Source organism: Dendropsophus ebraccatus, chromosome 7, assembly GCF_027789765.1.
Source record: "Dendropsophus ebraccatus isolate aDenEbr1 chromosome 7, aDenEbr1.pat, whole genome shotgun sequence".
NCBI lineage: Eukaryota > Metazoa > Chordata > Amphibia > Anura > Hylidae > Dendropsophus > Dendropsophus ebraccatus.
In genome coordinates, this window is record NC_091460.1 from 57750700 (window position 1) to 57764543 (window position 13844).

At 41.7% G+C, this 13844-nt stretch overlaps 1 protein-coding gene across 1 annotated transcript in view; it reads right to left on the reverse strand.

The window, feature by feature from the left end:
- Positions 1-3275, reverse strand: part of KCTD8 (potassium channel tetramerization domain containing 8) — a 90108-nt gene extending 86833 nt beyond the window's left edge. Inside the window, exon 1 of the mRNA XM_069976508.1 lies at positions 2468-3275. Within this exon, the coding sequence (XP_069832609.1) occupies positions 2468-3266 (799 nt within the window). The 5' untranslated portion in view covers positions 3267-3275. The remainder of the gene's footprint in view (positions 1-2467) is intronic.
- Positions 3276-13844: the final 10569 nt, after the last annotated feature.

Genomic DNA, 13844 nt, shown 5'->3' on the forward strand with positions numbered 1-13844 from the left:
TACATGTCAAGTGGCACACAAAAGGCCGTAGCCAGCATCAGAACAAAGCACAATGCCACCTGGAGAAAAAGGGGGCCTGGATAGGAGCTGTATATAACCAGTGGGGTCTGGTCTGTGGTCTTATTTTACTTGTCCTGTTCTGGGCTATGAATTAATTTTAGGATCCCATGTCAGGTTTCAGTTATATTCGGGGTTGGGTCCGACAATTTTGGGGACAACCTGGGGTCTGAAGAATGTTGGGTTCTTTTCTGAGGTCTGTTTTGTTTAGGATTCTGCAGTCTGAAAATATTATAGAGTCTGAACTTTGTTCTACATTTATTTTAAGGTTTAGATTCATTTTGAGGTATGTTCTGTGGTTTGAAATATCAGTGGTGTCTATTTTTGACCTGGATTGATTAAGATTTGGGATCAGGGTTTGAATTAGGGGGTTTGGCTCCAAGTTAGTTGAAAGGTCTCTCCTGTTGCTTGAATTAATTTAGGGGTCACAACTGGGGATTAAAATTATTACAGTGTTTTAGGGTCTGAATTTATTTTAGCTTCTAGTCTAAGATCTATATAATTTTTTTGGTCTGGGATCATAATTAATTTTGATGTGTGGTCTGGGGTCTAAAGTTTGATAATTTAGTCCACCCATCAGCATTATTACCTAGGGGGGTACTCCGGCAAGGGCCTTTTTATATGTGCTCAGGGATGTTTTTTGTTTTAAATTAATAAAGGACACTCAGCTCCCTGACCGATTCTGAGACCTGTTGTTGTGACGTTGCAGGCCTGCCCAGCCAATCAACAGCTGCCAAGGTGTCCTTTTTCTGTTGCTGATTGGCTGAGAGGACCTGCAATGTCATGTCAACAGGTAAGGGAAGTGTCCAAACAGCAGAATGGTGTGTCAAGATGGCGCTGCAGGAGCCAGGGAGGTAAGTACCCCCTTAAGTTAACCACCCTGATAATAAATTAGACTAAACTATTTTAAAACTGGTCATAGCTTGCAGCATATAAGAAAAAAAAACAGGCTTTGATTTAACATACATACATAAAAAAAAAGACTTTCTCTACCTAAAGTTTCAAGTGTAGCCACTGTTTAGCTACTTATCCATTCCAACTTATACCACTTCTCTCTGCTTTAACCATTTTTATTCCCAAAGCATTGCATTATGTTAGTAATTGCTACTTTAGGCAGAAGAACTAAATTTGTTAGTTTCTGCAATTCCCCTCTCTTGCATAAACTGTTAACACAGCAATATGAGAGAATAGCCTGGTACCCACCAATGCGATTATTTCACTCAAAGCCTTTACAGCAATCTGAGAATCCCATTAAACTGTTTGACGGCGGCTCCTGACTCTTGACGGAAAAATCCTCTGAAGTATTTTCCTGTTTGTCTTGTAGATGACTTACCATTAAACCTCATTAGTCAGGACTACTGCCCTTTATTATACACTTAGGATACATTTAAAAGGTTTGGGTTAGCAAAAAATGGAGGCATGGTTTGAAGTAAGATGCTTGTATGTCAAGTGGAGGAAATTAAAAAAGATACTAGGACATAGCATGACATATTTCACAATCACTTAACCCGTTGTAGAATTTGCTAACATAAAATATTTATACTTGAGAAGTTCAGTATGAGTTTTACGTATGGTCTTATGCAAGAAAAAAAAAATTGCCTTATGGTTTCTGTCTCCACTACACAGCTGATCTGTTTTTTACCCATCCACTGCTTATTCCAGATGGAGAGTGTTGACTTTATAGCTAATGAGAAGGAGAGGAATTGCAGACAAGGTTTAATCCTTTGTGCCAAAAAATGTAGGCTATAAATCAAAGCCAAACCACTGCATTCACAGTAATGAAAACAAAATGCAAACCATTTGATAATGCTCAGCAGCTTTTTTTTCTATTAGAGACATTCAATCATACACCCTTTCAGGGTAGATTCCTATCTTTGTTCCTTTCAGGTGTTATGCTTAACAAGGACCAATACACAGACAATACAAAGCTGATTTTTTTCTAGCAGAACTTTTATGACATTAGTACCTGTTACCTGAGATTCCCCAAAGGATTGCAGGTGTCTTAACTCAATTATCATGGTGCATAAAAGGAAATAAAGAATTCATCAATACTTTCACTAGAAAACTAGCTTTAAAAAAGTCTTGAATTTTGTGCAAAGCACGGGAAAGTCACAGTTTTTCACAAATATGTGTTGGCTTTGATAAATTGATAAATTCCCCCCCAAAATCTATTTTATCTAAAGCCAAAGCTTGTGGAATTTAGGTCTGATATAGTTTTAAAGCACTGTGATCCTATTATATTGATTATATGATTGTTGCATTTCCATATGTATTTGCTGGCAAGTGTATGTGAAAGTTTAAAGTTGTGAACAAGAGAAACAGATCTCTATAGTGTGACTTGATATATATATATATCTATATATATATATATATATATATATGTAAAAATATGAGAAGTAAAGTGACTTACTGTAAAAGATGTACTCGGTATAACTGCTCCAGATTTTGTCATCCCTGTATTGGTTTACAAAAGCTGCTGTTCCAGTAGAATTGCAGGCTACCATGTGAAACCCAGCTTCGGAAAGCCTGTCAAAAGCTTGCTCCAAGTAAGTGAATTTTAGGTAGAACCTGGAAGTGTACTTTTCTGGGGGGCGATCAGGGTCTCTACTCTCATTCAAAGTTTCTCCGAAAACTTCTTTAGCTAGAGCTATTCTGCCACATACCATAATCCTGGCCACTCTTCTGAACTTGGCATCAGCCTGGTTATCTCTGACCATGGTATAGGAGCCTCTGTAGCCTATAGTGATAAAACCAGATTTTTTGTCTAAAGCTGCAGTTCTGATCAGATCACTGCTTTGTGAGTTCTCTTCCAGGTCACTCTGACAGCCTTCATCATTCAAAGAGCTCTGTTTTGTTACTTTAGGAGTCAGTAGCTTCACCAGGTCGCTGAGCTGGAAATATTCAGCCTCTCTTAAAAGCCTTTCCTTTTCTGGGAAGTGATCTGGGAGTGAGAGCTGCTTGTCCCTTAAGTAGTCAAGTACATACCTGAAAAGGAAGCCATCTCTGTCTATAAAGAATCGAGACCTGTTATCTCTGGGAAGCTCCTTGACATTGTTCCTAGAAAACATGCTGTACAGAGTGCTGTCCGGAACGCTGGTAAGTGTAGAATACTTTGTAACATAAACTTGGCCGCCTACGTTCAGCTCTACCACATCCGGAAAGGGATAAGACATTTCGCTGATAGGGAGGATTGTATCTTTCAGAGCCATATCTCCACATCAACATGCAGAAAGTGATGGATTTCAGAATACAGTGTCCAGAGCAAAAGCTTTGAGTTAAATCCAGACCCAGTACACTCAGCCAAGGCTCAGAGACTTCTAATCAGTAGCACACAGAGAAGCTTTCAGCACCATGGACAGTAGCACATGATAGTCTATGGAGCCCCCACGGCAGAGCAATGATCAGCACCAAGGACAGCTGCCTGTAATAGTCCATGCAGCTCCAGAACAGAGCAGTGATCAGCACCAAGGACAGCAGCACATAATAGTGTATTCAGCCTCGCAGCAGAGTAACGATCAGCACCACTGACAGCAGCACATAATACACTGCACTGAGAGCTTCTAGGGAACTGAGCTTACGTCACTTCAACTGCAGGCTGGGCTTCAGGAAACTTTTCCCACATCTGTCTTTTAAAGGAGCATGCATCTTTTTACATGCATTGGAATTCTGTCAAATTTAAACCCATATACAGATGATAAAAAAAACACTATGCATGGAGAGCATAATACTTTATGTAGTACAGTAACCCCTTACATTTACACATGTTTTGCCTTGCTGTCTTCAGTTCCTTTATTTAATTTATAACACACTCTGTACCCTCTTACTCCCCCCAATAAGCAATCTTGCTTTAGTTAGTACAGTCAGGATTATGCAGGATACCAAGGGAATTAATGTATTAAAAATAATTATATTAAATTGGAAAGCTATTATAATCACTCAATCAATTCATACCATATTTGCAGGATGAGATATGAGATAGTGAAAGGTTAAAGGGGTCTTCCGGAGAGAAGGGTCCTTTTCCCACCTTACCAAAAGGAATGTGGAGACAATGTACTTTGAATGGCCTTGACATCAGCTGTAGAACCAAACCTGTATAATTCAGGGGTTCTGCAGTCTTCTCATATAGAGAAAGCCAGGATCATATGGAAAACTGTGTAGTGAGAACAAAATGCATTGTCTTTTATTATCTTACATGAATGGGTGTTTTTTTAATATAGCATATGTATGACTATTTTACAAGGTGTATATATATATATATATATATATATATATATATATATATATATATAGCAGGGCCCTGCCTCGGCTGCTGAATGACTAAGAGAGCTTGAAACATCACTTCTCAAGCCACATAATATGGCCAGAGACTGGAGACCGGAGCAATGTGATGTAGGACTCAGTGTTCGAATTGGGGAGGTAAGTGGACACCATTGTTTTCATCCACTCCCAAGCCGTAGTGAAAAAAGCCCTCTCCTGTCCGGGGTACCCATTTAAGTGTGACCCAGCAAAGCATCTTTAAAGGAACCATACCATAAAGTGGAGGCAGGGTTTTTGGAAGATTATTGGGCCAGAGTCAGACTGTTTTTAACCCCTTAGGGACCAAGCCTGTTTGGGCCTTAATGACCAGGCTCATTTTTTTAAATCTGACCTCTCACTTTATGCGCTTATAGCTCAGTGATGCTTTAACATATGCTAGCGATTCTGAGATTGTTTTTTTGTAACGTATGGTACTTTATGTTAGTGGCAAAATTTGGTCACTGTCTTGTGTGTTTTTTGTGAAAAACATCAAAATATAATGAAAAATTTGAAAATTTTGCACTTTACGAACTTTGAAATTCTTTGCTTCAAAAAAAAAAAAAAAAGGCACATGACAAAAATTAGTTAGTAAGTCACATTATCGATATGTCCTATTTATTCTGGCTTCATTTCGTAAACATATTTCCCTTTTTTAGGGTGTTACGGGGCTTAGAAATGTATCAGCAAATTATCAAATTTTCATGAAATTTCCAAAACTGATTTTTTTTAGGGACCAGTTCTTTTTTTAAGTTGATTTAGGAGGCTTTTATACTGGAAACCCCCATAAGTGACCCCATTTTGGAAACTAGACACCTTAAAGAATTAATCTAGGGGTATAATGAGCATTTTAACCCTACAGGGGCTGGAGGAAAGTATTCACAATTAGGCCAGAAAAAAATGGATAATAGAAATTTTCCAATAATATATTGGTTAAAGTGTAACTGTCATGTTTTTTGTTATTGCAGAAATCAGTAGTATAAGCGATTTTAAGAAACTCTGTAATAGGTTTCATCAGCCAAAAAAGCCTCCTTCTGTACTCAAGAAGCAATCTCCCAGCCTCCCCCCCTGACTTCTTATCTGTGCATTATCAGGCAAACACGTCTTCATTACAGAGAAGCCAGTGAAGACGGGCTCTGCTCTCTCCATTGTAAGCCTATGAAGGGGGGAGGGGCTGAGGGAGATGAGGGAGCAGGAAGAGGTGACATGAAGGTCAGCTGTTTGTAAACTCTCTGGGCACCTAAGACGCTGGATTCAGGTGTCAGAAAGGTCAGTGCTTATCTATGAACTTACTGAGAGAAGATTGCAGGGTGTTGTGCTTTGCAGAAATCCTCCGTGCTCAGTCACTCCTAACAGCCCCTCCCCTCTCCATAGCCACATAATGGAGACAGAAATCCTGCTTCATTTGATGTGAGGGGGGAGGCTGGGAGATTGCTTTTTCACTACAGAAGGAAACTCTTTTAGTACATAAAACCTATTACACAGTTTCTTAATATCGCTTGTACTGTTGATATTTAATGTTTTCAGAAAAATGACCCTGAAATGACAGTTACGCTTTAAGATTAAAGTATCTCATTATCATAATAAACATGAGAGAAAATGCACCCCATATTTTGTAACGCAGGTTCTCCTGAGTACAATGGTAAATTTGATCACTGTCTTGTGTGTTTTTTGTGAAAAACATCAAAATATAATGAAAAATTAGAAAATTCTGCACTTTACGAACTTTGAAATTCTTTGCTTCTAAAAAAAAAAAGGCACATGACAAAAATTAGTTAGTAAGTCACATTATCAATATGTCCTCTTTATTCTGGCTTCATTTCGTAAACATATTTCACTTTTTTAGGGTGTTACGGGGCTTAGAAATGTATCAGCAAATTATCAAATTTTCATGAAATTTCCCAAACTGATTTTTTTAGGGACCAGTTCTTTTTTTAAGTTGATTTAGGAGGCTTGTATACTGGAAACATCCATAAGTGACCCCATTTTGGAAACTAGACACCTTAAAGAATTAATCTAGGGGTATAATGAGCATTTTAACCCTACAGGGGCTGGAGGAAAGTATTCACAATTAGGCCGGAAAAAAATGGAAAATAGAAATTTTCCAATAATATATTTGTTAAGATTAAAGTATCTCATTTTCATAATAAACATGAGAGAAAATACACCCCAAATTTTGTAACGCAGGTTCTCCTGAGTAGAACGATACCCCATATGTGGGCGTAAACCACTGTATGGGCACACAGCAGGCCTCAAAAGGATGGGAGCGCCTATTAGCATTTCCAGTTCAGATTTTGCTGAAGAAGTTCCTGAGTGCCAGGTGCGTTTGCAGAGCTCCTGTAGTGTCAGCAGAATAGAACCCCCCCCCCAAAAGTCACCCCATTTTGGAATGTACACCCATCAAAGAATACATCTTGGGGTGTAATGACCATTTTGACCCCACAGGTATTAGAGGAAAGTATTCAAAAGAAGACAGTAAAAATGAAAAAATAGAATTTTTCCAATAATATGTTTGTTTAGTTTGAAATTTCTCATTTTCACGAGGAACAGGGGCGAAAACTCACCCCAATATATATAACGCAGGTTCTCCTGAGTAGAACGATACTCCATATGTGGGCATAAACCACTGTGTGGGCACACAGCGGGGCTAAGAAGGGAAGGAGCGCCAATTAGCATTTCCAGTTCAGATTTTGCTGAAGAAGTTTCTGAGCGCCAGGTGCATTTGCAGTGCCCCTGTAGTGTCAGCAGAATAGAACCCCCCCAACAGTCACCCCATTTTGGAATGTACACCCCTCAAAGAATTCATCTTGGGGTTTGGTGACCATTTTGACCCCACAGGTATTAGATGAAGGTATTCAAAAGAAGACAGTAAAAATGAAAAAATAAATTTTTTCCAATAACATATTTGTTTAGTTTGAAATTTCTCAATTTCATGAAGAACAGGGGAGAAAACTCACCCCAATATATGTAACGCAGGTACTCTTGAGTAGAACAGTACCCCATACGTGGGCATAAACCACTGTGTGGGCACACAGCAGGACTCAGAAGGAAGGGAGCGCCAATTAGCATTTTCAGTGCATGATTTTTCTGAAGAAGTTTCTGAGCACCAGGTGCGTTTGCAGTGCCCCTGTAATGTCTACAGAATAGAACCCCCCCAAAAGTCACCCCATTTTGGAAAGTACACCCCTCAAGGAATTCATCTTGGGGTGTGGTGAGCATTTTGACCCCACAGGTATTGGAGGAAAATATTCAAAACTAGACCGTAAAAATGAAAAAAATTGAATTTTTTCAATAACATGTTTGTTTAGTTTGAAATTTCTCAATTTCACTAGGAACAGGGGAGAAAAAGCACCCCAAAATTTGTAACTGAGGTTCTCCTGAGTACAATGGTACCCCATATGTGGGCATAAACCACTGTATGGGCACACAGCAGGGCTCAGAAGAGAAGGAGTGTCATTTTAGTTACAGGCAATATGTGGGTGTTTACAGGTTATCTGTGGTGGTAATAGACAATCTCAGGGTGTTTACTGGCTATCTGAGGTGGCAACAGGCAATCTGGTGGGGTTATGGGCAATCTGGGGTGGTTACGAGCAGTCTGTGCCAATCTGGGGTGGTTACGGTCAATCTGGGGTGGTCACAGGCAATCTGGGGTGGTTATGGGCAATGTAGGGTGTTTACTGGCTGTATGGGGTGGTTTTGGGCAATCTTGGGGTGTTTACTGGCTATCTAGGGGTGGTTACTGGCTATCTGGGGTGGTGATAGGCAATCTGGGGGTGTTCACTGGCTATCTGGGGTGGTGATGGGCAATCTGGTGGTGTTCACTGACTATCTGGGGTTGCAACAAGCAATCTGGGGTGTTGACGGGCAATCTGGGGTGGTGACGGGCATTCTGGGGTGGTTGTGAGCAATCCAGGGTGGTTGCAAGCAATCTGTGGTGGTTACAGGCAATTTGGGGTAGTTACAGGCAGTCTGTGGCAATCTGGGGAGGTTACGGGCTGTCTGGAATGGTTATGGGCTATCAGGGGGGGATACGGGCAATCTGGGGAGATTACGGGCGATCTGGGGAGATTACGGGCAATCTGGGGTAGTGACAGGCAATCTGGGGTGGTGATGGGCAATCTGGGGTGGTTATGGGCTGTCTGGGATGGTTATGGGTTGTCTGGGATGGTTATGAGCTGTCTGGGATGGTTATGGGCTATCTGGGGTGTATACGGGCAATCTGGGGTGGATACGGACAATCTGGGGAGATTACAGGCAATCTAGGGTGGTTACAGGCAATCTGGGGTGGTTACGGGCAATCTGGGGTGGTGACGGGCAATCTGGGGTGTTCACGGGTAATCTGGGGTGGTTACAGGTAATCTAGGGTGGTTACAAGTAATCCAGGGTGGTTACGGGTAATCCAGGGCACTTGACTTTGGTGACAGGCGTAAAAAAGTGCCGGCACCATTTGGAACAAGCGATCAGTGGTATATAGTATATACCGCTGATCACTTGTACTGGGACCACACCGGGTGGTCACCGATCATTGCCCCATGCTCTCCGCCACCTCCGGTGGTGGAGAGAATGAAGCTTTGATAATTTTTAGGAATCCATCACTGTGAACAGAGTCTGTTCACAGTGATGGTGGCGGCCATCTTGGATCAGATGGCCGCCCAGGGAGGGGAGGGTCAGTGGCCAGGTCACTAGGGTTAATTCTGGGGACAGGGGGGGGACATGTTCTCATCTCCTCTCACTGTGGATTCACGGTGAGAAGAGATGAAAGTGTTCAGCTGCACTGGCAATGTCTGTTACCGGTGGCCGCCGGTATACTGATAATAACGGCGATCGCCGGTGAGGGGACTTGCCGGGACTAACCCCACACTCTGCCCCAACCCCTCAGCTACCTCTGATAGCTGAGAGGAGGGGGCTGTGGGCATTACCGGCGCCGGTGCACTATTCTGCACCATCGCCATAAAGAGCTGATGGCAGCAGAATAGAGCCCATTAGTGATCGCCGTAAAAATCCGTATCGGCGGTCACTAATAACATAATACATGTATTCTCTGGGTCGCTACGGTTACGGCGATACCACATTTGTATAGTTTTTTTTAACTATTACCGCTTTGGCGCAATAGAAACCATCTTCCTAGCAAAAACCCACAAAAACTGTGGCCGCATTTCAAGATCCATAGCGTTCTCATCTTTTGTGCGACAGAGCTGATTTTGGTCTTATTTTTTGCGGGAAGATCTGTAGTTTCTATTGATACCAAGTTTTATATGTATATGACTTTTTGAGCTCTTTTATGACGTATTTTCTAAAGTGGATTGATAAAATACAGCTATTCTGGTACTGTTTTTTTATTATTTTTTTTACAGCATGTGTCGTGCTATATAATTATTGATATAGTTTTACAGATTGGGTCGTTACGGACGTGTCGATACTAAATATGTATAGGATTTGTGTTTTTGATCACTTTTATGTCACGTTTTATTGGGTATAGGGAATGTAATGCATCTTTATTATTGGGGGGGCTGTGTTGTGTTTGGTGCACACTTTTTTTTACTTTTACACTAGTGTACATTACTGTACACTAGTGTAAAATTCTTTGATCACTGATACAATACATTGCAGTACCTGATGTACTGCAATGTATTGTATCATGCCTCATGCTGACAGGCAATAGCCACAGCCACCCCTGTCAGCATGAGGCATCTCCACGGTGACCCCGGGGACCTTCATTAGGACCCCGGGATCACCATGGAGACATCGGGACCCTGGACGGCACTGCGGGACATAGCGATCACGTAAGTGACCCACGGTGCCGTCCGGGATCCACCGGGACCCGTTAGATGCCGCTGTCACACTTTGACAGCGGCATTTAACGGGTTAAACTGCCCGGAGCGGAGAATCCTCCGCTCCGGGCAGTTACAGGAGGGTGTCAGCGGTCACACTGACCGCTGATCACCCGTCCTGCAGCCGCTGCCGGGCGGTAATTTATTCTGATGCGCCCGCCGTTAAAAGGCGTACGCATCGGAATAAAGCCTACTAGTGGCCGCCGTGAAAAGGCAGCATGGCGGTCACTAAGGGGTTAAGATGTCAAAGGTCAGTTTCAAGTGGGTGTCACGATGCCTGAGCAAAAAAACATGTTGCCAGCAATTAAGTCAAGAATTAGGTACCTTCTATTCCTGAATCTTTACAGGTGATTAGACATGTGTCCACCACCATGGTCCTGAAACCAAACAAGAGTCAATGCAATGAAAGCAAACGGGGTCGCCAACTCTAAAAAATTGTGTGCAGCAGTCAGCTGGAAAAATCATGGTAACAGTTTTTTTGGATACAGAAGGCATTTTATTACTAGAATTAAAGCCACACAATGCAACAATTACTAGAGACACTATCACTGAAAACATGTAGATCTAAAACTTAATAAATTTTATTAGGTATACATTAAAAATGTGGTCCACAATAAATAATTACCATATAGGTCAGTCAATTAGATACAAACGGCACTAACCAAAAATTCATAGTGTGTTTCACAAATCGTGAGATGACACATCATACCCCTACCAAGAAGTATATATGTCTTGCATAGTAAGTGGTGCCACCCTGGTCTCTATGCATTTCTCCCCTCTGGGATCATCAGGAGACCAACCAGCAACAAGCAAATAAATGGGGTCAAGACTACCACTAATCCAACATGTCAATCTGGACAATAAAATATAAATAGTGGGAAAGCACTGAAAAATTCATACTTCACCCTGTGGTGTCAAAAAACATACACAGCTCAATCAGGTAAAGAGTGTCACGATGGACAAACAGTGCAGTAATAAAACCAGGCTCACTCAGAGCCACTCACGATTCCCGAGACCAGATGTACGGTCTCGTGTAGTAGTGCCGGGGACAATTACTGGAGACACCTATGCTTCAAGAATGAAGGCATTATATGAGGCCATCAAAGTGGGAAGTTGTTGACAGATGTGTTGCTGCTTCACCACAATGCTCCAGCTCACAAGTCTCATAAATCATAAATTGCTGTCAGGAAATGCAGATTTATGAAGCTTAGCCATCCACCCTACAGTACAGACCGGGCTCTCAGTGGTTTCTTTTTCATTTATAAACTTAAGACATTTCTGCATGGGCAACAATTTCCTGATGATAATGCAGTCAAAAGACGGCAGCAGGGTTCCTTCTATTCTGAGAGAATCTAATCACTGAATGCAAAATTGTAAGTATATTAAAGACAAGGGGGGGATTTATTAAGACCGGCGTACAAGCATGTCGGTCTTATATTAGGCCCCACCCCCTTTTCATCGGCAGGATTCACTAAGAGGCGCACGCCTCTTAGCGAATCCGGCCGGCCGGGTGCCTAAACCTGCACCCGGCGTCTGAAATCTACACCTGCTTACACCTGCAGATGTAGACTTTGATCATGATTCACGCCTGTGAGCAGGTGAAATCATGATAAATGAGGCGCGGGAGGAGGCCTTGCTTCCTCCCCGCATTATCACGTCCCCGCAAGCTCCGCCAGCCTGCCCATCAGGCGAGCGGGGCGTACAGCAGGCGTACGCCAGGGAGAAGTGGCAAATCTGCACCTTCTCCCCGGCATACGACTCAGGCATATGTTTCATAAATGTCCCCCAAGGGGTATAATATTAAAAAGCAGAAAGTTAAATTTTCTCAGAAAATGTTGTTTTTATATTTAGGTAGATAACCTATTGAACACCTTGTAGAATCGAAGTTTTTAGCAACACATTGGCGGTAAAACACATATGCTAATAAGGTCAATAGTTATTGTATATATAACAGAATTGCTATCCTCAAACCTAACAAAGTCCCCAAGATGGAGATCCAAGGCATATTGACTTATAGGCTACAACACTCCCATGAGAACACTAAATTTCATTTTGATATAAATTTGTAATGACATCCAATAAATGACTCCTTCTAAACTGAAACTGAGGGCGAACAAGGTGCCCTTCCACAGAATAGGTAATGCTACATCATTGGTCAATATATTGGCAGGAGAAAACAAAAGAAATGCAATCTACCTTTGGTAACATCTTATAAAGAATAATGTCCTCAGATATAACCCGATCATCATTCTCTGTTGAATAGGTAACATAGAACATTTATTTCAATTCTTTAAGCTTTGGTTATTTGCTGCTGGATGTACCTATATATGATCCAAAAAATATATGTTGGGGTCCCTGTGCACACCTTATATATCAAACCCAAAAGCAAAGAAAAGGGGGGAAAACCACCCCACTAACAAAAAATGCAGGACCAAAGATTGAAAAAATATATATATTATTTTCCTTTATTCACATACTGTATATGTAGAAAATACATTTACATAACAATACTCTAAAAGCAGTGAAGGAACTGACACATAAACAGATCCCCAGAGAAATAGGTGGTAGTAAATTAAGCAATACAATAAATATACACAGTGTAGAGGTAATAGATTAATTTACACAAACAAAGCACTGGGCATTGGGCATGTAGTTAGCTAAATTTATGCATAGTGCCATAGAAAGTGCATACAAATCCATAAAGTGCATGTATAAATACTACCCATAAGTCCTTAGTGCGACGACCACCATACCACTCGCCCGACGCGCGTTTCGCGTACTTGCTTTATCGAGGGTGATCACCCTCATCACCCTCGATAAAGTGAGTGGTATGGTGGTCGTCGCACTAAGGACATATGGGTAGTATTTATACATGCACCTTATGGATTTGTATGCACTTTATTTGCTGCTGGGTCACACACTAATGGAAAGCATGTAGCAACTCCAACACATGTGGTAGGGCAGAGTTGCAATTTATAGAAGAGCTGCAGCGCAACAGCCAATTAAGGGCACACTGGCCCTTTAGATTAGAGCAGAGTCGGCACACGCACTCCCTAGAAGACAAGGACGCGCATGTCGGGCCGATAGGGAGCTGGAGGAGGCGGAGCCCCTGTAACAGAGCAGGAGATGGGGCACCAGTGACAGAACACCTGCGGCCTGGGACGAGATTGTGGTCGTGGCCAGGGTGACAGCGCAGCGGCGGCAAGAGGTATGTGCCGGGCTGTGACACTCTTTATAAAGTGCCAGCATATTCCGCACAATTGGATTGAGAACCCTAGAACTAACAACAGTCCACAATGAGGCTCACAATCTAATTTCCATATAATATAATTATAATATAATTTCACAATATAATTTTCATGTAATCATCAAGTTTTCATGATGTTGGATAAAAACTACCAACAGAAAACTATAAAAACTATGTGTAGAACTATGGGTAGATGTTGTCCTTGGTAAGATGCAAATTCAGGACTACGGCGCTACAAAACATTAATGCCACCCACCAACCCACTATTCCTAGATGTTTCCTAAAAAATTTGTGTCTGCCAGTCATCTTAATAGCATGTAATATGTTTCTTTATAATTAATGCCATCATGTAGACGTGCCCTTTATGTTTCACGTTTGCTCAGATGACTGGCATGCTATTGAAATTGACATGCATA